This window comes from Mytilus galloprovincialis, chromosome 8 (genome assembly GCF_965363235.1).
Source record: "Mytilus galloprovincialis chromosome 8, xbMytGall1.hap1.1, whole genome shotgun sequence".
In the NCBI taxonomy this organism is placed as follows: Eukaryota; Metazoa; Mollusca; class Bivalvia; order Mytilida; family Mytilidae; genus Mytilus; species Mytilus galloprovincialis.
In genome coordinates this window covers 2,982,986-3,008,702 of record NC_134845.1, presented here as the reverse complement: position 1 = coordinate 3,008,702, position 25,717 = coordinate 2,982,986, and the positions used below count along the sequence as shown (strand labels likewise).

Here is a 25,717-nt window from a genome sequence, read left to right as displayed (position 1 = left end):
ATACTTTTAGTTTTCGCACTCTAACTTTAGTAAAAGTGAATAGAAATCTATGAAATTTTAACACGTCAAGGTTGATGACCACAAAAGGAAGGTTGGGATTGATTTTTGGAGTTTTGGTCCCAACATTTTAGGAATAAGGGGCTAAAAAGGGCCCAAATAAGCATTTTCTTGGTTTTCGCACTATAACTTTAGTTTAAGTAAATAGAAATCTATGAAATTTTGACACAAGGTTTATGTCCACAAAAGAAAGGTTGGTATTGATTTTTGGAGTTGAGGTCCCAACATTTTAGGAATTAGGGGCCAAAAAAGGGCCCAAGTAAGCATTTTCTTGGTTTTCGCACTATAACTTTAGTTTAAGTAAATAGAAATCTATGAAATTTTGACACAAGGTTTATGTCCACAAAAGAAAGGTTGGTATTGATTTTGGGAGTTGAGGTCCCAACATTTTAGGAATTAGGGACCAAAAAGGGCCCAAGTAAGCATTATTCTTGGTTTTCGCACAATAACTTTAGTTTTAGTAAATAGAAATCTATGAAATTTTGACACAAGGTTTATGACCATAAAAGAAAGGTTGGTATTGATTTTGGGAGTTGAGGTCCCAACAGTTTAGGAATTATGGGCCAAAAAAGGGCCCAAATAAGCATTATTCTTGGTTTTCGCACAATAACTTTAGTTTAAGTAAATAGAAATCAATAAAATTTTAAACACAAGGTTTATGACCACAAAAGGAAGGTTGGTATTGATTTTGGGAGTTGAGGTCCCAACATTTTAGGAATTAGGGGCCAAACAAGGGCCCAAGTAAGCATTTTCTTGGTTTTCGCACTATAACTTTAGTTTAAGTAAATAGAAATCTATGAAATTTTGACACAAGGTTTATGTCCACAAAAGAAAGGTTGGTATTGATTTTGGGAGTTGAGGTCCCAACATTTTAGGAATTAGGGACCAAAAAGGGCCCAAATAAGCATTATTCTTGGTTTTCGCACAATAACTTTAGTTTAAGTAAATAGAAATCAATGAAATTTTAAACACAAGGTTCATGACTACAAAAGGAAGGTTGGTATTGATTTTGGGACTTGAGGTCCCAACAGTTTGGGAATTAGGGGCCAAAAAGGGGCCAAAATAAGCATTTTTCTTTGTTTTCGCACCATAACTTTAGTATAAGTTAATAGAAATCTATGAAATTTTGACACAAGGTTTATGACCACAAAAGAAAGGTTGGTATTGATTTTGGGAGTTGAGGTCCTAACAGTTTAGGAATTATGGGCCAAAAAAGGGTCCAAATAAGCATTATTCTTGGTTTTCGCACTATAACTTTAGTTTAAGTAAATAGAAATCTATGAAATTTTGACACAAGGTTTATGTCCACAAAAGAAAGGTTGGTATTGATTTTGGGAGTTGAGGTCCCAACATTTTAGGAATTAGGGACCAAAAAGGGCCCAAGTAAGCATTATTCTTGGTTTTCGCACAATAACTTTAGTTTAAGTAAATAGAAATCAATGAAATTTTAAACACAAGGTTTATGACCACAAAAGGAAGGTTGGTATTGATTTTGGGAGTTGAGGTCCCAACAGTTTGGGAATTAGGGGCCAAAAAGGGGCCCAAATAAGCATTTTTCTTTGTTTTCGCACCATAACTTTAGTATAAGTAAATAGAAATCTATGAAATTTAGACACAAGGTTTATCATCATAAAAGGAAGGTTGGGATTGATTTGGGAGTTTTGGTCCTAAGAGTTTAGGAATAAGGGGCCCAAAGGGTCCAAAATTAAACTTTGTTTGATTTCAACAAAAATTGAATCCTTTGGGTTCTTTGATATGCTGAATCTAAAAATGTACTTAGATTTTTGATTATTTGCCCAGTTTTCAAGTTGGTCCAAATCGGGGTCCAAAATTAAACTTTGTTTGATTTCATCAAAAATTGAATAATTGGGGTTCTTTGATATGCCAAATCTAACTGTGTATGTAGATTCTTAATTTTTGGTCCCGTTTTCAAATTGGTCTACATTAAAGTCCAAAGGGTCCAAAATTAAACTTAGTTTGATTTAAAAAAAAAAATTGAATTCTTGGGCTTCTTTGATATGCTGAATCTAAACATGTACTTAGATTTTTGATTATGGGCCCAGTTTTCAAGTTTGTCCAAATCAGGATCCAAAATTATTATATTAAGTATTGTGCAATAGCAAGAAATTTTCAATTGCGCAGTACTCAGCAATAGCAAGAAATCTTCAATTGCACAGTATTGTGCAATAGCAAGAAATTTTCAATTGCACAGTATTGTGTAATAGCAAGAAATCTTCAATTGCATAGTATTGAGCAATAGCAAGTATTTTCAATTGCACAGTATTGCGCAATAGCAAGAAATATCTAATTGCACAATATTGTGCAAAAGCAAGAAATTTCAATTGGAGTTATCTTTCTTTGTCCAGAATAGTAGGTGAATCAACTCAAATCATTGTTTTATACAATATACAATGTATATTCACTTTTACTTCCAACTGATAAATTAAAACAATCTTTACCATTCAGTGATAACAAGCACTTTTTTTACATTTTAATATTGGGGAGGGGGGGGGATGTTCAATTTTCCTCATTTCAGATTTCGTAAATAAAAAGAAAATGTCTTCAAACATTTTTTTGAGAGGATTAATATTCAACAGCATAGTGAATTGCTCAAAGGCAAAACAAAATTTTTAAGTTCATTAGACCACATTCATTCTGTGTCAGAAACCTATGCTGTGTCAACTATTTAATCACAATCCAAATTTAGAGCTGAATCCAGCTTGAGTGTTGTGTCCATACTTGCCCCAACCGTTCAGGGTTTAACCTCTGCGGTCGTATAAAGCTGCGCCCTGCGAGCATCTGGTTTTTGTATCTTTTGATAGTCTTCATACAAGAATAAGCAAATACATGTCGAAAGATTGATAATATTAAATTAATTGTTGGTTTATGTAATTTCGTTTTCTTAGTCATTAAAGTTGAAAGTTAATTGTCTAAATTTCAGTTGAATTCTATCATTTAATAACTGCAACAATATTTTTTTTATTATTGTAATTCACCATTTAAATTTCCTTTTAAATATGTTTTAACTACAAAAAGCCACTTGAATTTTTTTTACCATTACAATGATTATGTTGGTTCACAAAATTAATGGAAGCCTACTTATCATTTAATAAATATCACATTTTAAGTCTTCAGATACATTACCTTTTCTTTAGGTGGATAATTAATCATCAATTTGAGGTGCTCCTGTATTCGAGGAGAAATACTCAATACTGTAACAGAAAAAAGGGAAAACTAACGTTTCTCTCCCCAATCCCATATATACCCTTTGTTTACCACGAATGTTGACCTACAAATCAAAGCATTGCATGTTTGAATCATCTACAGCAAACATAATTATGTTTTTAAATAAACGAATACCGATTTCTAAATTGTAAACCATTTCGGTGAATGATTTTAATACTGAGTAAAGGATATCCCTGGAATTCCAACCATGACGTCACTAGGTTGGATATACTGAGGATATTTCGTAATACCGATTTTTCCGGATTGTAAAAGAAACGTAAATAATGTAAAAGAGAGCTCAAGATACGACAATTTAACGAAAAACAGAAGGCAAAAGTGTAAAAAGGTGTTTAAAGTCAATCTGTTCATTTCTGTATCTCCTTCTCTTCAATTCAGAGGTGTTTTCCCTTACTATAAAAACAAAGTGAGTGACGTGAGGGCTTGGCAGTCTGGCCAGCCACATAGGGAATTGACGGCTTGAAGCCGTCTTTCCCAAAAAGGTATATTTATTATATGACATTGATAGGAATCTCAGAAATAAAAAAATCTTTTGGCTTGTATATGGACGGGCTACATATGGTGAACTATGTATTTGAAGCACGTCTTATATTCTTCTACTTATAGGATAATGTTGTCTTATAAATACGTTTTATACCAACACGATTAATTATTTAATACAAAAAAGGTAATATAAATACGGATATTTCTTAGAATTGATGGTCATCCTTTAAAAGTTACGTTCATCCTTGATAAATTACGGTCATCCTTTACAAATTACGGTCATCTTTTTACCAATCACGGTCATCCTTGTTATATGTTACGGTCATCTTGAAAATATTTTAAAGAATATTTACGGTCATCTTGGCGATTTTTTCAAATTCAATTTCCTGTTTCATACACATTTCGCGGTAGTAATTTTTGATTTCCGTGTGAATATTTTATAAATTTACATCGTATCAATGTATGCTTTGTAAAGAAAATGATATAGAAACACTCTAACAGACAATACAGATACTGACCTAATTTTTCATCTGACATCTTGGATTGGCCATGAATGCATTTACGGTCATCAGCTTTACCCCAGTGAACATAAAAGAAAAATGTGCATATCCCTGATCGACGAAAAGTGAATAAACATATTTGGAAACAATTTTTTAGTTGGTACTTTTTTATTCTCGTGCTCAAAAATCAAAATTTGTTGTTATCAGGTGACATGTGTTGGCGTATTAACAATTGTTACCAGTCACGTTGTATAGCAATGTTGATAGACAAAATTTCTACAAAAGTAACACTTTGGTTGGGATTGTTATTGATAGCTGCCAGAGACAAAAATTCCGAAATGACATCTGCAATATATCAATGCATCTGAAGGGTTAAAAGTTCCATTGAAACATTTCAAAATCGATATTACCTCTTTATTAGGGAAGTTGTGATTTTAAAACTAAATACTTAATTCACGTCTGCTCACAAATATATCCTGTTGATCGAACTAACAATAAGGGAAACATGCTTCAGAAACATATTTCCATGTGGTGCATGGTCTGACAGAAATCATTTCTCATTATAATTCCAACGGATAACGGTTGGTATTCGACCATGCATTGCCAACGGACCTTTGAAAAAATTTGGATTTATTTTTCATAGTGCCGCAATTTTTGTATACTGTGCTAGACAACATTGCGGTTTACAAAAACAAGTAATTAATACGTTTTGTTCGTTAACAATTCATACATGACTATTAAGAAGATTTCAAGGAATAATGTAACTTCAAATTTGGAAGACAAACAAACATATTTGCTGAAAGAAAACAAAAGTCTTTGATACATTAAGATATAAACTAAGCTTATAAATTTAACGTTAGCTCAACCACAATTCATGAATAACAATTCAAACAAATGGTTAGCGTCTCTTACTGCACTTCTTGATGTGTTTGATATTTACTTTTGCCATTTGGTTGTGGAATTTCCGTTTAGAATTTTCCTCGAAGTTCGGTATGTCGTTATTTGATGTTTAAATTAGCTTATACAAAAACAGAGGTTACAACGTTTTTATGGTACAGGTTTAAGTCATTGCCGATCATGATGGCTTCACTCTGAGTCTCTGAAATGACTCCTTGAAGTTGAAGATAACGTGTGTATATATAATTTTACTTCCTTGTTATTTTGTTTTCTAAACAGAAAATTGCATTGTTTATTTACTAGACTAATTAGGAGACCATCGATGCAAAATCCTCTGATTAGTGCAGCTATAGAAATAGGCACTACGCATTCAGGCTATGCCTTTAGTACAAGGAATGAATTTAAAATGGAACCAACAACTATACATACAAATTTATGGGAAGGATCTTCATTATGTTCATTTAAAGCACCTACAGCAGTTCTACTAGATTCAGATCAGGAGTTTGTAGCATTTGGATATGAAGCTGAGAATATGTACTCTGAACTTGTATCTGATGAGGAACATGAAGATTATTATTATTTTCAAAAATTTGAGATGCTTCTCCATGAGAAGGTTTGTATAATTATATTATGACTATGTTGAAAGTATCTTTTCCATCACTCTTAGTCGGTAGGAAACCAAACTTTACGACAAAAGAGGTGATTTTAGCTTTCCAATTGTGAACTCTCTGTATCAAAATTGCAGCAGTGCAAGCATAAGGAGTATTTGTTTCCCAGTTAAGATATTCCAGGGCTAATATTTCCGATGATGATTACAAAGAAGCTGTTAAACCAGTGTTCCAATTGGTGAAGTTGAAATAATCCCTTTGTAAATGTTATGGACTGCATCACGAAATATCCGTTTTCTTTTCTTTATTGACATATTTGTTTGTTTTATGGTGATTTAAGATTATAACACGATGTTGACTGCTGTTCCCCTATTTTTGACAAGTTTCCTATTACTAGTATGCATGTTTGTTTTCTTCACACACTGTTGTCAATAAAATGGAATTTAATGCGACTGTCATTCAAATCCATCAATTTCTATATAAGAAAATTTCTGTACCAATTCAGGAATAAGACAGTTGTTATCCATTTATTTGACTTTCTTTTTTGTCTTTCTCGGAGTTCGTTATTTAGGTTATTTTACTCTTTATGCCCATTGATGGTTTTTTTTTGGCCTGTGCGTCCAATCGTTCGTTCGTCCCGCTTCTGGTTAAAGTTTTTGGTCAAGGTAGTTTTTGAGGAACTTAAAGTCCAATCAGCTTGAAACTTAGTACACATGTTCCCTGTAATATGATTTGTCTAGTTAAACTCAATTTCACGGTCCACGGAACATAGAAAATGGTAGTGCGAGTGGGGCATCCGTGTACTATGGACACATTCTTGTTTCATAGATGATAGTGGATATGTTCAAAATGTCTAAGATTCCTACCCATTGCCCCTGAAGTCGACCTACTGATTTAGACTTATAAACAGGTTTGTACTATATAACACCAGAAACACGACGGGTGCCACATGTGGAGCAGGTTTTGCTAACCCTTCCAAAGAAACCACAGTGTTAAATCTCATTCTTGAAATTTTTTATGTTGTGTTTTGTGTACTCTTGTTTGTCTGATTGTCGTTTTCATTTGTAGCCATGGCGTTGTCAGTTTATTTTCGACTAATAAATTTGAATGTCCTTCTGGTATTTTTCACCTCTCTTTTGAATGTCCTTTTGATATCTTTCGCGTACTTCTCTTTGTAAACGACATACGATAATATGATATTAAAATTACCGTATACAATGAATGCCCGAAGGGAATTTGTTTCATAAAAATAAACTACAAACTTTGTTGTTATGTAATACATTTAAATACATTTTAAGTTCTCTTTTGGTGAACCCGATACAGATTTTTCCTACACATGAATATTAAACACTAAATATTTTCGTTTTATGAACAAAAACGACCTGACTAGAAATATTCTATCAAAATTAATGTGTTTTTAAAAATGATATGTATATATATTAGTAGTCGACGCACTCAATGTCTCTATTTTCAAAGTTCATGCGAGTCTCCTAGTTTTGGTTTTGTTATCTGATTTTTCTCTCTTTTCATGCCATTCGCGAGATATTTTACCATCGTTAAGCTACTGTCACCTTAGTTAAGGATTAAATAAACAAGCAAACGACTAATGCTGAAATATAACTTTAAATTGAAAAAAAAATAGATAGCTATTTGAGATAAAATATTTACAAGCAACCTTATATATGTTGTTTATAATATTCAGTTTGAAAATTAGTAAGGATCGATGAATCATATGTCTACAATTTTGTTGTTGAAATATTGACACTTTGGTACAAATACGGAACTGAATTTCCCAGTGACCAGTGACATACATATGAATTGAATAGATAAAAGAAAAAAGATACCATTACATTGCATATATAGGAAAAACATTTTGACTGCTACCAGAAGAGATCGGAAATTTAAATTAGGGATGATTTTTCAGATTATAAATAGATAAAAAAAATATGAATGTATTGACCAACCAAACACTATAACTAAAAATTAAAAAAAGGAATAAAGACCAATACCATCAAAGTACGTAACTTACAAAATTCTAAATAAATCATATTTACTACTGGCATATATAAATGACAGAAAAGAAATATTTCAGTTATAAGAGCCATGGATTCTAAGCGGAGATGCTCAATGGCAATAACAATTGTTCGTAGAATACGTATAAGTTTTGTATGTGTGCGGTTTTTAAAGGCAGTGCTTTGAGGCCTGACTTTCAAGTCATGAGGTACATCTTTTCATACGCAACGTCCAACAAATCTATGTAGGAGGTCATTTGGCCAGAAATAGATCCGGAAATGTTCAATTTTCTCCTCTCCTTTTTATGGTACGATATGGTTTTTGTTTCTTTCATTTACATTGGGAAATAAAGAAACGATCAGTGTGTATTATTCGTTTTAAAAAACTTGTTATTAATGTGTAGTTTGCATTATAAGCAGTCATCCTGATTACAAACTATCATTATTTGTATTCCGTGTGGAAAGAGGTCGGGTCAATTTCGAGAGTTATCTGACATGTAAAGATTTTTTAATCAGTTCAGACGTTGATATAACAATGACAGGTCGACTGAACATGATTAATATTGCATTTTCTATAATTCAAAGCAGAATTCGGTTTATGAACGAGAAACCGTAAGCGTTTCCAATTTCGTTAGTTGTGTAAGTTGTCTACGTATTATCCTGTTTCCCGCTACTACGTTCCGGGCATTAGCTATTTGATATATGTGTAACATTACGATCGGGTACCAGTCAATCTACGCGTGTATGTGTATATGACTCAGTTGACAAGAGCAATACGTTCTACGTTGCTGTTGGGAGAATTTTGATTAAACTCTAAATGCTCATAGAATAAGAAATATAATCTAAACTGAATGTACCTCCTTCTGAATAATTTATTGCAATATAGATATAAATCCCTTTTGACAAGAGAAATCTGACTTTTGTCAGAAATATTTTGTTCACATGTGCAAAGGTAATCACGTGTTGCGGCCATATTGGTTTGTTTACATATTTGTGAAGAAGCCTCTAGAACTATGACATAAACATAAATAGTCTTCCGAAAACGTAAACTTTATGCAATACTATTTTATCAATCATGATTATTTTCATAAATATAAATTTGATTATTTAAAGAAATAAAATTATAACAATTACGATTTTAGATTAGAGATTCTACACAGACATGCTGTGATCTCTTTATAGCCAAATTAGTTTACCTGTTTGAAAATGTAAATAATGGATATTAATTTGTTTTATACTAAACAAGTAAAGACAAACTATGGATGGAAGATAATAATTCACATAAATATTTCAGGACATTTGATTTATTTAAATAACTATAGGATTTAAAAACTGCAAGTGCAAACAAATTTAATCATTACATAATCAGCTGATAATTTTTTACGCAAACATCGTGGAGATGTAACTGATAAAAATCACTCCATCAATCCTCCAGCCCTTTCCCATATTAACCAATAGAACTACTTATTATTGTAGAATATTCAATGAATATACATCCATCGTCTAATTGAATATATCGGATAATCGGATATTTTAGCTGACATTTTGGGTATCCGATTGGCCGGAGTCTACTGTACTACCATACAGATATAATAAATAGTATTTTTTTTCATTAATTTATTGACATAATACTTGTTGTAACATACTATATTTTTGTATGCTACTAAATCATTTAAAGGACAATGTACTATTCGTTTTTCACAAAGATCTGCCAACAAACAGGTTGTGCCCCCCTCCCCATTATGAGTGGTGTCCCTTAAATGAGGGACTGTGCCTTAAACAAGGGGTCATTTTAATGTTGAAAAAAAGAAAGAAAAGTTTTAAGATTTTTAACTCAGAAGTGGGAAAATTCATTATATTTGGAACAACTTTTCTAAATGAGGGGTCAAATTAATAAAGAAGATATATATAAGTTTAGAAACATCACAAAATTCTTTTGACATGTTTAAATTTTTTACCATTTAATACTTAATAGATGCATAGTTCTTGGGGAAAAGTTTCATCAAATAATATGAATATGATTAAGGTGCTCATTTTTTACAGTGGGTTGTAATGTTCTTCCAATGAGAGTTACCCCTTATTTGGAGTGTTGTTCCCAACCTTTTAAAGGTCAATCTTTGTGCATAATTCAAAATTGGAGATTTGAACAAGCATCTAATATTCTTACACAAATAAATAAACCCTACCGATTTAATAACTAGAATCATGCAAACAGACTTAAGAAAAAGGCATGTAAGTTCATTATAAAAATATGACACTTTTTCTAGACAATCCAGAGATCGTGCAAAATACTTCGCTAAAAATTGTAATGTTTAAAATTGTTGTTGCGCACTAAAAAAAACCATGGGAACTTTCAAAAGTTGGCGGGTATCTATGTAACAAGTCTTACTATCTTTATGTCCCATTTATGGGCATTATGTTTTCTGGTCTGTCCGTCCGTCATGCTTCAGGTTAAAGTTTATGGTCAAGGTAGTTTTTTATGAAGTTGAAATCCAATCAACTTGAAACTTAGTACACATGTGTTCCTTATGATATGATCTTTCTAATTTTGCTGCCAAATTAAAGATTTTACCTAATTTTCACAGTCCACTGAACATAGAAAATGATTGTACTGATGGGAAATCCATGTACATATGACACATTCTTGTTTGAAGAAAAAAAAAACAACATCATAACGATAATGGAACAAAGCAGCCTGTGTTAGTGGGGCTGCTTTTATGGCAATTCAAGTTACCTTTTATTCACCTTCTTCCACATCAGAGCTATCAACTCTTGGATTTGTACCTGTTAAGAGCCGTATACTATATTTAATTTTTATATAAATAAATTTACATTGTGTATTTAAGAACTTGTATTTTGCCAAAGGATGCATAAATGAAAGTGGTGCAATTCATTTTGCTTTGATATATAGATTTGAATTACAATTGTAAATGTTATTGTAATGCATATAAAAATAAGGAGATGTGGTATATACATGATATTTAGTGAGTTTATCAAACTAAAGTGCATAAGAAATGGGTATAAGCAGTTACAGGTACTGCTGTACAATCTCCAACTATGAGAAAAACTCATACCGTAAAGAGAATTTCATAGATTTACAAGTAAGTTTTGTTTTTGCGTTGCATCATTTTCTTCTATTGTCATAATTGTCTTAATTGCAAACATAGGAAGTGGTTAAAATGCTAATGAGACAGCTATTATAAATGACCACCAGATGTCATTGTCTTCTTAATTGAAAACTCCTCTTTCATTCATACCAGTAAATTACTTTATCATGTTTATACTGAAAAATAATTTTGATTGGAGTTAGAAAAAATATGGTCATCAAAAGAGTTGACATGTTACTATGTTCATTTACCATTATGTTACTTGATGTTCTTGCAATACACACAGTACGGTGACTAGTCAACTACTTTTCATAGGATGGAAGTCATTGAATATGCGTATATAATCAATAATTAAAAATAGTCTATTTATGTTAACAAGGAAAAGTTCTTTTATGTCTTAAAAATGCATTTCATGGCGAGGTACAGAAAATATACTGAAACAGTAGACTATGAGTGACTATAGGTGAACTAGGTACAAGAGAACGAACTCTTAATCTTAAATACTACAAACCACCTCTGTACTATGGAAGATAATGATATAACTGGACTAGAAATACACACAACCTGTAATTAACTGCCTTTACAGCGCTTTCGCGCTTTGATTTATTTGCGTCTTGACACGCGACTGACATAAGATTTGTTTATGTGTTTAGCTTTTGATTTTGCCATTTGATTAGGGACTTTCCGTTTTTGAATTTCAGTTCAGTATTTTTGTTATGTTACTTTTTTTGGCACAATATTGAGGGCGAAAAAGGTTACAATATAATAATTTGAACTAACCATGTCTTGACATTATTCTTATTGACCGTTATGATATATATGTTTTACAGATAACGACGGATTTGTTCCAATTGACGTCACCAAAACCTCGTCTCCTTGTCCCTTAATGCGACCTATCGATTTATACCTATCACCTGGTTTGTAATTAAAACGAGCAACACACACGTGCAACATTTTATGCAGGATTAGCTTATTCTTCCAGAGTGCCCTAGATCAACCCAGTCGATTGTGGGGTTCGAGTTGATCAGTCTAGTTTTATGTGTTATGTCTGTTGGTCATTTTCTGTTTTAGCCATGCTGTTGTCAGTTGTTTTTCCACTTCCGAGTTTGAACGTTCCTTTGGGATATATGTGGCCTCTGTTTTATATTTTTTATTAACGTAGGAAGTGTGATAAGAGCAATATTTACTCTGAAATTGCAAGAAAACAGTATTCATGCCTTCTTTATTTATGTTAATTTTATAAATAAATTAACAAATTACTTGCAGAAACCTATTTCAAACTGTATAACACATTTTTATTTTTACGGAGATTTTATTTACAAAGCCAAGTAAAATTATCAATTTTTAAATAAAAAAAACTTATGCATAAAAGGTTACTTATTCAACACTTTAATTAGATCTTTGATATTATTCTATTGGTAGTAATATTAATTTAGTTATTAGAAAATAAAAATCAAACTGATTATCATATATATATACATATGGACAATATTAGTTAAATATGGGCCCTTTATGACTTGCTGTTCGGTGTGAGCCAATGCTGCGTGTTGAAGGCCGCACTTTGACCTATAACGGTTTACTTTGCGGATGAATAAATGTCCTTTCTGTGTTTTTGTTGGATGTCTTTCTGCTTTGTATCCATCCTGTGCGTTAAGCCCTTCTTGACTGATTTTTATTGTGTGATCTTATGACGTTGTACCATTCACATTCTGTATGTGCCTGTTCCAAATCAGGAACCTGTAAATCAGTAGTTTGCGTTTGTTACTGTACATTATATTTGTTTTCGTTCATTGTTTTGTACATAAGTTTGCCTATCTGGACGTTTGTTATATCGTTTGAATTGTATTACATTTGTTATTTCGGAGCCTTTTATAGATGACTTTGTGGTATGGGTTTCGCTCCTTGTTGAATCATACCACATCTTCTTATTTCTATGTTCGTATAAGCTGGATACGTAAGCGAAAAATGCTCATGTGTTGACATCAACATGTGGAAATTGATTTTTTTTAGAATAGGGCTATATAATTGCAATTAAAGTAGTCTGGCGCAAATACGAAATTTCAATCCTGGTATCTATGATGAATTAATTAACAACCACTGGGTCAATGCCACTGCTGGTAGAGTTTTTATTCCACGAGGGTTTCACCAGCCTAGTAGTCAGCACTTCTGTGTTGACAGGAATTACCATTGATATAATCATAATTATAAATTTACACGGAAATAATTATTTATATGATTATAATTATAGATAAACTGTTTACAAAACTTTGAATTTTTGAAATACTTAGGCTTTTCTACCTCAGGAAAAGATTACCTTAGCTGTTTATGGTAAACATTTAGGAGGCACTTTTGGTCCTCAATGCTCTTCAACTTCGTCCTTTATTTGGCCCTTTTATCCTTCTATTTTTTGGAGCGTCATTGATGCGTCTTTTGTAGATGAAACGCGCGTCTGGCGTCAATCCTGGTATCAATGATGAGTTTATTTACAACCACTGGGTCGATGCCACTTCTGGTAGAGTTTTTATTCCCCAAGGGTATCACCAGCCTAGTAGTCAGCACTTCTGTGTTGATAGAAATTATCATCGATATGATCATAATACCCTAGCTTTATTTGGAAAAAACGTCTAGGAAATTTAGGTCCTCAATGCTCTTCAACTTCGATCTTTATTTGGCTTTTTTGATCTTTTGTATAGTTGGAGCGTCATTAACGAGTCTTTTTATTTGTAGACGAAACGCGCGTCTAGCGCAAATACAAAATTTCAATCCTGGTTTCTAAATGAGTTTATTTACAAACTGGGTCGATGCCACTTCTGCTGGAGTCGTTTTCCCCCAAGGTTATCACCAGCCTATATATAGCTAGTAGTCAGCAATTCTATGTTGACAGGAATTATCATTGATTCGATCATAATTATAAATTAACTGTTGACAAAACTTTGAGTTTTTGAAATGCTAAGGCTTTTCTACCTCAGGAATAGATTACCCTTGCTGTATTTGGAAAAACCTGTAGGAAATATTGGTCCACAATGCTCATCGATTTCGAACTTTATTTGGCCTTTTTAATCTTTTTTATATTTGGAGCGTCATTAACGATTTTTTTTTTATTTGTAGACGAAACACGCGTCTGTCGCAAATACAAAATTTCAATTCTGGTTTCTAAAATAAGTTTATTAACAACTACTGGGTCGATGCCACTGCTGGTAGAGTTTTTATTCCACGAGGGTTTCACCAGCTTAGTAGTCAGCACTTCTGTGTTGATAGGAATTATCATTGATATGTTCATGAGTATAAATAAATGGAACTTTCAGTCTTGAATTTTCATCAGATTTCAGTATTTTTGTGATTTTTCTTTTTTTACTGTTTACAAAACTTTGAAATTTTGAAATAACTAAGGATATTTTACATCAGGAATAGATTTCACTAGCTTATTTGGCAAAACTTTTAGGAAATAGTGGTCCTAAATGCTCTTCAACTTCGTACTTTATTAGGCCTTCATCTTTTTTTAATTGGGAGCGTCATTAATGAGTCTTTTGTAGATTCTGGTTTCTAAAATAAGTTTATTAACCACCACTGGGTCGATTCCACTACTGGTTGAGTTTTTATTCCCCAAGGGTATCACCAGCCCAGTAGTCTGCACTTCTGTGTTGACGGGAATTATCATTGATATAATAATAATTATAAATTTACACAGGAATTATCATTGATATGATCATAAATATAAATTAACTGTTTTCAAAACTTTTGAAATTTTGAAATACTAAGGCTTTTCTACCTCAGGAAAGTTATGATAAATTTTAAGCACTTTGGATAATAATATTGCCTTCTTCTTAAGTCACTTCTACCAAAACCAACGCCTCCCACAAAATGTCGTCCGTCTTATACCCGTCCATATTGACAACTGCATACAAGGAGCATGACCTCCTGATCCATATTAGCACATGGATTTAACGGGATTATGAAAAACAGTTACTTTGACATTTGTAAAATCTACTTTGAACGAAAACAGCCAAAGGAATAAAATAAAATTGAGAAAGGAAATGGTGAATATGTCAAAGCGACAACCACCCGACCATAGAGCAAACAACAGCCGAAGGCAACCAATGGGTCTTCAATGTAGCGAGAATTCCCGCACCTGTAGGTGTCCTTCAGCTGGCCCCTAAAATATGCATAATAGTACAGTGATAATGGACGTCATACTAAACTCCGAATTATACACAAGAAACTAAAATTTAAAATCATACAAGACTAACAAAGGCCAGAGGCTCCTGACTTGGGACAGGCGCAAAATTGCGGCGGGGTTAAACATGTTTATGAGATCTCAACCCTCCCCCTATACCTCTAGCCAATGTAGAAAAGTAAAAGAATAACAATACGAACATTAAAATTCAGTTCAAGAGAAGTCCGAGTCTGATGTCAAAAGATGTAACAAAAGAAAATAAATAAAATGACAATAATACATAAATAACAACAGACTACTAGCAGTTAACTGACATGCCAGCTCCAGACCTCAATTAAACTGATTGAAAGATTATGTCTTCATCATATGAATATCAGGTACAATCCCTCCCGTTAGGGGTTTAGTACATTTAGTGGGGTTTCATTTAAAACAATTCTTATGAATCATGATTTGATATTGGTAATAAATATGCTATGCGTTCAATGTTAACAAATATAGGGTTTAGCATCTGGCCAACGTGCTTTCTTATCCAGACTGCGGTGTATAACTATTACATAATTTATTTGATATTAAAAAAAACATATCAACCATGTTCAGTTTCTATGAACTAATTTCCTGTAGTAGGTAGTTTTAGGATCAGTCGCATACTTTGTGACATTTGACCTTTACAAGAAATATTGCAATAACAAATCTTTAATCCGGTATACTGCATGTGTATTTTTTTTCATTCTTCTTTTTGGCTCACTTGGGCCCTTTGGGCCAAGTGAGCTTCTCTCATCACTTGGCGTCCGTCGTCCGTCGTCGTCCGTCGTCATCGTTAACTTTTACAAAAATCTTCTCCTCTGAAACTACAGGGTCAAATTTAACAAAACTTGGCCACAATCATCCTTGGAGTATCTAGTTTAAAAATCTGTCCTGTGACCCGGTCAACCCACCAAGATGGCCGCCATGGCTAAAAATAGAACATAGGGGAAAATGTAGAGTTTGGCTCATATCTCTGAAACCAAAGGATTTAGAGCAAATTTGTCAATCATTAAATTGTTTATTAGGTCAAGATCTACCTGCCCTGAAATTTCAGACCATTCAGGCAACCTGTTGTTGGGTTGCTGCCCCTGCATTGGTAATTTTAAGAAAATTTTGTAGCTTTTGGCTATTATCTTGAATATTAGTATAGATAGAGATAAACTGTAAACAGCAATAATGTACAGCTAAGTAAGACCTAAAAATAAGTCAACATAACCAAAACGGTCAGTTGACCCTTTAAGGAGTAATTGCCCTTGATAGTCATTTTTTTTTTACATTTTTCATAATTTTTGTAAATTTTTACAAAACATTTTCCACTGTAACTATTGGGCCAAGTTCATTATAGATAGAGATAATTGTAAGCAGCAAGAATGTTCAGTAAAGTAAGATTTACAAACACATCACCATCACCAAAACACAATTTTGTAATGAATCCATCTGTGTCCTTTGTTTAATATGCACATAGACAAAGGTGAGCAACACAGACTCTTTAGAGCCTCTAGTTTATTAATATTTAAAAATCATACCTACAGGGTAAATACATAATTCTATTTCTTACTTTTTAAACCATTTTACATATACATTTTCTATATTGTCTACATCATGTGTTTTGTTTGCCAGGTAATTAAAAGAGATACAGATATAATGGATGAATTAAATAAACCAATGGCAGCCTTGGATGTGCTTCATCTAACTATCAGGTTTCTTAAAGATCATGTCCTCGAAGCAATACGTGGTAAATGGAAAGCTATAGAAGACAGAGATATACACTTTACGTTTACAGTACCAGCTATTTGGGATGATTCGACTTATGAATTGATGAAAGAAGCTGCAAATATGGTTTGTCATTTTTATACGCCCGTCAAAATTTTTACGGGACGTATTATGGTATACAAATGTCCGGTGTCCGTCCGTCCGTCTGTCTGTATGTCTGTCTGTCTGTCTGTCTGTCCGGCTGTCTGTCCGGCTGTCTGTCCGGCGTAAACATGTCGCACCGTAACTTGAGAACGACTTATCTAAATTCATGAAACTTAATATAGTTGTTTTTATGATGGTCAAATGATCTGTATACTTTTTGGTGAAAATAAGATTTAAACTTTTTGAGTTGCTGCAATTTGTAACTAAAACAGGGGGGTGGTCTTTTCACATGTCGCCCTGTATTTAAAAAACGATTCTTGATTATTGCTTAAAACTTTACACACTTCTTAGTTATATTAATCTCAATATCTGTATACTTTTTGGTGATGATTCAAGATTTCATTTTTGAGTTATTGAGTATTTTGTAAAAAAGGGGGAGGTTTTTTTTACATGTCGCGCCGTATCTCAAAAACGCGTAATGATTATTGCTTAAAACTTTACACACTTCTTTGTTATATTAATCTAAAGATCTGTATACTTTTTGGTGATGACTCAAAATTTTATTTTTGAGTTATTGAGTATTTTGTAAAAAAGGGGAGGGTTTTTTTTACATGTCGCGCCATATCTCAAAAATAATTTATGATTATTGCTTGAAACTGTACACACTTCTTTGTTATATTAATCGAAAGATCTGTTTACTTTTTGGTTTGAATCAAAATTGAATTTTAGTGATATTTGTAAAAAAAAAACGGGGGGGTTCACATGTCCCGCTGTGTCTCAAAAACAATAAATGATTATTGCTTAGAACTTTCTCCGAAACTATTTATGATTATTGCATAAAACTTCCACACAAGACGGCGGGCGTATCATGCGCTCATGGCGCAGCTGTTTATTATTAAGTTTCATTTTAAAAAGAATTAGCTTGTATTGTCATTTTGTGCATGGCATTTTGTTTACCGTCATTCACGTGAAATAGAGTGCAAACATTTTTCGTTCTAGATCGGGTAAAAGTAAGAATTTGCTTGATTTCTTTTTGAAATATAGTTAGTTAAATTGGACATTCCTTAAACGCCATATAGAAAGGGGTCATTGTAGTGTTTTACAACTTTACGTAGAAAATGATCCATTTAGAGTTGTTTTGATGTATTAAAACTCGAATGATTCAGCGTCCAGTTTCAGCTTGTATCCTCTTGCGATTAAAGTATATAATTCTGTATTGCCTTGAAGTTTACAGTTTATACTTCGAACACATTGAGATGAAATAAGTAGCGATTGATAGTGATTAAGAATATAACAACTTGATAAGTCGGGTTAGTTGTATTAATAAACATCTTATTTCTTACCGTAATTTACAGGCAAGTATCGAACCTTTGCTAAACCAAAAATTCATATTACATCACTTAATCTTTTTGGAAAGATGAAGCAATAAATGCAAAGGCATCCTTTGAATACATTTTTTTTATCCGTATAATGAAAATACTTCGTATTGGTAAGTAGGTCTTACTTAAAATGTCACCGAGGTACGTAAAGCCCGACTGAATCTCAGGACTAAAAAAAAAAACATTTTCTAATTGGTTTAACACTTGCAGTGTGTTTAAATTTTGAAAGTTCGGCCTTAACGACTGAAACCATAAAATGACTACTAGGAAATAATATTAAGTACGAGATTCCAACTGAAGTTTGACTTTTTTACCCGAAATAAGGGCTTGCATGGACTACTAAACATGATTAGGCTTAACATTTTTTGAAGTTTTGCATTGAATCTTCATCAGTAGTTATCAACTGCATTGAATCTTTCAGAATTAGACACAGTAACTTGCTGATTGTCACATAATAGTCGAATACTATATGTTTCAACACCTTTTCCAAGAGCTTATTGATGTGCAACCTTGCGCAATTTACTAACATACACACTTAAAGTATAAAGTTTGTGCATAAGCAACACAGTTAAGGGAAGCTATTAAACCAAGGGTTCCAAATGGTACAATTGAAATCACTCCTTTGTAAATTTTACGGACACAATAACGAGTTAGTTTCAGAAATGTGACCTACCGAACTGGACTATTTACCGGGTTTGTAACAACATGACGGATTCCACATGTGGAGCAGGATCTGCTTACCCTTCCGGAGCACATGAGATAACTCCCGAGATTTTGGTGGGGTTCGTCTTTAGTTTTCTATAGTGTGTACTATTATAGCTCACTTGACCTGAAAGGTTAAGTGAGCTTTTCTCATCACTTTGCGTCCGTCGTCGTCCGTCGTTGTCTTTGTCGTCCGTCGTCAACGTCGTCGTCTGTTAACTTTTACAAAAATCTTTTTCTCTGACACTGATAGCCCAAATTTAACCAAACTTGGCCACAATCATCACTAAGATATCTTGTTTAGAAATATGGCCGATGACCCTGCCTGCCAATCAACATAACCTATATGGCTAAAAATAGGATATGGGTGGAAAATGCAGTTTTTGGCTTATATCTCTGAAACTGAAGCATTAAGAGCACATCTTACATGGGGTTAAATGTTTATCAGGTTAAGATCCATATGCCTTTAATGTATAACACTTCTCCGTAATCAGGAGATAACTGTAATAGATCTATATTTACAGGCTGGTATAAGAAAAGGACAGTTGAGTATTATTCCAAATCATGAAGCTGGATTAATCTACTGTCAGCATCTAATGTATAGAAAAGATAAATTTGCAATCCCGCAAACAGTTAAACCGGGAATGCAGTTTATGGTTGTTGATTTAGGAGGTAAATCAGTTGAGAAAATAAAAAACACATTGATAGAATTATTGAAAAGCTGATTAATTAAAATGTTAAATTAATTAAAGAATTTTTTTGGATGTCTGATATTGGTTACAACTAGCTAGGGTCGAATTAAAACATGCAGTATCTAGGGACGAATTAAAACAAACGAATGACGCGAAACCGGACGCGTCGACAGGATAGGGAACTCATATTATACATGCACCTGCCTTTATGCAGAGTGACATTAAGAAAAAAATGACACAATTTGACAAAGGTGATAAAACCTAAAACAGAACATGTCGTTATTATTATCTTGATCAATATGCGTAACTCGTTTCCGGTTGATGATATTATTAGCATTTCTTCGATTCAAATGTAAATATTCCAGTTCCATGGCTCACATTTTCACATACACATGTACCGTATTATTATAGGAATATTTTCACTTGTGTATAATTTTGATTATTTTTGCAATTGAACTTTAACCACAATTTGTTTTTGGTGAACATTTTTCTGTTCATTTCAATGTATTTTACCAAATAATTCAACGTGAAGGACCAAGCTTTTATTATCGAGTTCAAGGCATACAAAACAAGCGAAAATAATCTGATATACGGTATGTGATTAAATTTAATTTTGGAGACCCCTAAATGTCCCATCTGATGCAACATTTATGTGTACAAATCTCTTTTTTAAAACAAGATTATCCACTGGAATTTCAATTGTTTACAAACATTCAATCACTTTAAAGTTTTAAATTCATTATAGCAATTACATTTATCACTTGGCTGCAAAAAGTGAATACTCATATTTTGATTTTTGTTTGTTACCATCATAACCATTGACGGTAAATACCTTCTCAGTACTAGTTGATTATGACTGTCTTAAAGTGTGACAAAGGTTAATTTTACATTGAAAAAAGTAAAAAGTAATGCTTAAACGTTGTAATTGACTTAACCACTGTCCAAAATTATGGGGTTTATGGGGATCACAAACATGCTTAGCCCCAACACATTCCTTATATGATTGTCTCAAATTAGGATCCTGTAGTTCCGTGGTTGTTGTTGTTTCATGTCTGTCATACTTGATTTTCGTAAATTGTTTTGTTATAAATTAGGTAATTAGGTTTGCAGATTTTAGAATGTTTTAAACGGATAAGTTAATGGTATTTGATAGGTAGGTTTATATAAAGCATCAACATTTTTGTCGAACCTGAGACTTTTGTCGCAAAAAGCTCGACATAGGGATAATGATCCGGCTACGGCGGCGTTAGCTAACTTCTTAAAAGCTTTATATTTTAGAAGGTGGAAGACCTGGATGCTTCATACTTTGTATATATATGCCTCATGTTACGAAGTTTCCGACAGTCACATGTCAAATGTCCTTGATCTCATTTTCATGGTTTGAAAAAAAAGTTAAGATTTTTTGTAATGTTAAATTCTCTCTTATTATAAGTAATAGGATAACTATATTTGGTATGTGAGTACCTTGCAAGGTCCTCATGCCCGTCAGACAGTTTTCCCTTGACCTCGACCTCATTTCATGGATCAGTGAACAAGGTTAAGTTTTGGCGGTCAAGTCCATATCTCAGATACTATAAGCAATAGGTCTAGTATATTCGGTGTATGGAATGCTTGTAAGGTGTACACGTCCAACTGGCAGGTGTCATCTGACCTTACCTCATTTTCATAGTTGAGTGGTTATTGTTAAGTTTTTGAGTTTGGTCTTTTTTTCTAGTACTATATGCAATAGGTCAACTATATTTGGTGTATGGAATGATTGTAAGGTGTACATGTATAGCTGGCAGGTGTCATCTGACCATGACCTCATTTTCATGATTCAGTGGTCTTTGAGTTTTGGTCTTTCAATCTAATACTTTATGCAATAGATCAACTATATTTGGTGTAGGGAAATATTTTATGATCTATATGTCAGTCGCGCAGGTTTTATTTGATCATGACCTCATTTTAACGGTTCATTGCTCAGTGTTAAGTTTTTGGGTTTTGGTCTGTTTTTCTTAAACTATAAGCAATAGGTCAACTATATTTGTTGTATGGAAGATTTGTTAGCTGTACATGTCTGCCTGACATGGTTCATCTGACCTTTACCTTATTTTCATGGTTCATTGGTCAATGTTTAGTTTTTTTGGTTAATGTTAAGTTTATGTGACAGTTGTAATAAAGCTTTATATTTAGGACTATCAATATAATGTCGATGATTTTTTAAGAAGGCGAGACATTTCAGCGTGTGCACTCTTGTCTTTCAGGAAGCACAGCAGATATAACAGTTCATCAAATACATGGAGATGGTTCTCTCATGGAAGTTGTTCCTGCCAGTGGTGGTCCCTTGGGTAGTAAATCCATAGACGAAGCTTTCCATAGCTTTCTTGATAAAATTTGTGGACCGAAAGTCATGGAAGAATTAAGAAAAACTGAACTTGAAGACTTTATTGACTTATTCAGAGAATTTGAAACCAAAAAGAAATCAATACGTGTAGATCAAACTAACAAAGTAGTCGTTACATTGCCTGTTGCTTTAATTGATTTAGTTAAAAGGCATAAAAGAAAAATGGAGACAGCTCTAGAGCAATCACCGTATGGTCAGGCAGTTTCCTACAGCAAGCAAAAGTTACACATTTCCCCAGATACATTTAGAGATTTATTCAAATCTACAACCGAAGCCTTAATAAAACATCTAGAAAAAATGTTTCGTGATGACAAGTTATCAGATTTAGAAAATATTATCATGGTGGGAGGATTTTCTGAATGTGAACTTATACAGCATAGAATGAAAGAAAAATTTGGGAAAAAGAAAAATATTATAATTCCGGAAAAATCTGGTCAAGCTGTCTTGATAGGGGCAATCTTATTTGGCCACCAACCAACGGATATCAGTGCTAGAATACTTCGTCGTACTTATGGTGTCAGAAGCTTTCCAGAATGGGATCTTCAAATGCACTCAGAATCAAAGAGAGTTCATCTAGATGGTGTTAATCGATGTAAAGATATTTTTTTCAAATATTTTCAGGTCGGTGAGATGGTCGAGTGGGGTCAACCGGAGTCTCAGGTATTTCAAGTAGTTAGGCCATTTGAAACAACCTTGGAATGCACAATTTACACATCATCCCACCCTTATCCACAATACGTTACAGATCCAAGCTGTCAGCGATTAGGCGAATTAATTGTTGACTTACCACCAATTAAAACTACAGAGGCCTCAAAGATGTTGATAGAAATAACAATGATAATCGGTGATACGGAACTTTTAGTCAGAGCAAAAAACTTGGTCACTGGAAGAATTAATGAAACACAAATGGAAATTTGTTAGATTATCATTGACTTTGTGATATTCTGCCATTTTGTTTCCTGATTGTAAAATTGTATTTGTGCATGGTTTAAAAAAAATATTTTATCTGCGTCGTTAGCGACAAAAGCATGTTTACTAACACACTGTCCGTCATATGACCTTCGGTAGAAAACGTTCGAAAGGCTGTTTTTTTTTGTTTCAATCGAAAAGAATGATTTGATGTTTAGCCTTGGAGATCGGTATTATCAGAGACATATATACATATATATAATATATATGTCTCTGTGTATATTATATGTCTCTGTGTGTATTACATGTCTCTGGTATTATGAAGTTGTATTGAGTAAGCACTTTTGTGTCCGCCTTGCAGCCATTTCCTGTTTGCCGATAGTTTGAAATGTTACAACAATTATTAAACAAAAACATTTATGTCAAGCTTTTCGTGGCTTTTATATGTCGGTAGTGATTTTATATTTGATTTGAATCTTCATAAGGCTAATATATATGAAAATAATAACATAAATTGTTATTTGAAAAAAGCAAGGTGATATAAAAAACACCCCATATTTAATGCCTTATCGGGACATAATTGTTGACTTCTTCTCTAGTTTCTTAAAGTGAATACTTTCATGTGTTGGCGAAGGGGCTCAATATTTTGTGTGTATCACTCTCGCTAGCTCGTACCAACTGGAGCTTGTGTTTCGATGAATGTCTTTTGTTGCTATGTATAATTGTTAATATGTTGCTTCTGTTTATTTTGTACATTAAACAGGCCGTTATTCGTTTTGTTTGAGTTTTTCATGCCAGAGCCTATGATATCTTAGTATGCGGTTATGCTCATTAATGAAGGACGTAATGTGACCTGTATTTTAAAGTTGCCTTTTTTAATTCCACTTTGGTCTTTGGTGGAAAGTTGTCTCAGTATATTATAGCCTTATGATATTTCATTTCATTCTTGAAACAGTATGGAAAACCTATTCAAATCGTCCTTAAGACTTCAAGGCAAGTTAAAATTAAATTAATCAAAATTCGACAGATATACAGGTTCATCACAAGTGTTTTGCGTCCGTGTTGTTGGACACTAAAATAGCTGATAATTAAATATTTTTGACAAAAATTTCGACATAAGTAATATATTTTTTTTTGAGAGAATAATGAAGCAGTTTATTTTCTGTTACTGGCTATACTCATATATGGTAATACACATTCAAGTTATAATTCATGAGATGCAAAAGTTGGATTAAAAAAAATAATATATTAAAAATAGTTTTTTTTACACTATAATGACTATTAGATAAAAATAAGGAGATGTGGTCTGATAACCAATGAGAAAACTATCCAAAAGTGTTGAAAAGCAATTATAGACACTCGTACGGTCTTCAACAATGAAAAAAAACCATATCGTATAGTCGGCTATAAAAAGCCCCGACATGAGCGCAGGCTTCCGACTTCGGAGAGGAACATTAATAACGTAGCGGGGTTAAACATGGTGTAAGCGTGTGTTGTTACAGTACAACATAAGAACATATTATACAAATTATTTTCAAAAATGCTAAACACCTCTGATGGATACACATACTTTGTGCAACGTAAATATTCACTCAGACATCCCCCTCCCCAATAAGTACAGATATGAGATTACTTGCAGTTACTGACAGCTAGATCAAAGCCAACAACAACTAATGAAAACATTTATGTTAGACTAAGTATCAACCAATACACATCCAAAATTGAATGGATTTAGTGTAGACATTATCAGCTGTCGAAGAAAACACTTGACCTTGTGTAATGTCAGACTATAAATGTCGACAGGTTGTAGTACCGTAAAATTACATAGTATACTAATCAGTATGGTTTTAATTATCTGATAAAAAAAAATCAATAGTTGTACCAATGAAAACAATATTCAAAGTTTTAAGTACAGTTTTAAACAGGTTACCCCTTTATATTTTTAAAGAATTGATAAGTTTACCCGGGTCGTACACAAAATTAAAAGGCCAGAAGGACTGATCTTTTTTCAAAATATTAATTAAATATGAAAATATGAAATTCCAATATAAAAGTGATGTGACACTTTTTGAAAATTATAACATAGTATATAAACTCATCATAGATACCAGGACTAAATTTTGTGTATGCGCCAGACACGCGTTTCGTCTACAAAAGACTCAGCAGTGACGCTCAAATCCCAAAAAGTTAAAAAGGCCAAATAAAGTACGAAGTTAAAGAGCATTAAGGACCAAAATTCCTAAAAGTTGTGCCAAATACAATCTTATTAAAATAAGTTCTCATCACTGAGAACTTATTTCATTAAGATTGTGCCAAATGCAGCTAAGGTAATCTATACCTGAGGTTACTTCTCAAATATAAGTTGATTTATGGATCTTAAAAATCAGAGAAATAGCTCTAGGAATTTTAGCAGATACGGTATATTTGCAAACGAATCAACCTTTCTCTTGTCAAAGATAAATATATGTACATACATGTATATATTTACATGATCTGGAAATACATAACTTATTTGTACTAGAAACCGGACAAAAGTGTGGCTCGACGAGCTTTTCTTATGTTTCCTAGCAAATACAGTTTATATTTCCGGCAATATTCATATATTTGTTATAGCCTATAATTTAATAGTACAACCGGCACTTGAAACTTAAAAGACAGAATTGGTATCTTCAACGTACATGCACATACAT

At 33.0% G+C, this 25,717-nt stretch overlaps 1 protein-coding gene across 2 annotated transcripts in view; it reads left to right on the top strand.

Moving 5' to 3' along the window:
• The window catches only part of LOC143084876 (heat shock 70 kDa protein 12A-like), a 62,077-nt gene extending 38,273 nt beyond the window's left edge, over nucleotides 1-23,804 (top strand). Inside the window, exons 5-8 of one of the 2 annotated variants that reach the window (XM_076260929.1) lie at nucleotides 5,484-5,793; nucleotides 16,726-16,944; nucleotides 19,568-19,715; nucleotides 21,979-23,804. In XM_076260929.1, the coding sequence (XP_076117044.1) occupies nucleotides 5,484-5,793; nucleotides 16,726-16,944; nucleotides 19,568-19,715; nucleotides 21,979-23,039 (1,738 nt within the window). In that variant the 3' untranslated portion in view covers nucleotides 23,040-23,804. The remainder of the gene's footprint in view (nucleotides 1-5,483; nucleotides 5,794-16,725; nucleotides 16,945-19,567; nucleotides 19,716-21,978) is intronic. The other variant, XM_076260930.1, reaches the window with a different exon arrangement.
• Nucleotides 23,805-25,717: the final 1,913 nt, after the last annotated feature.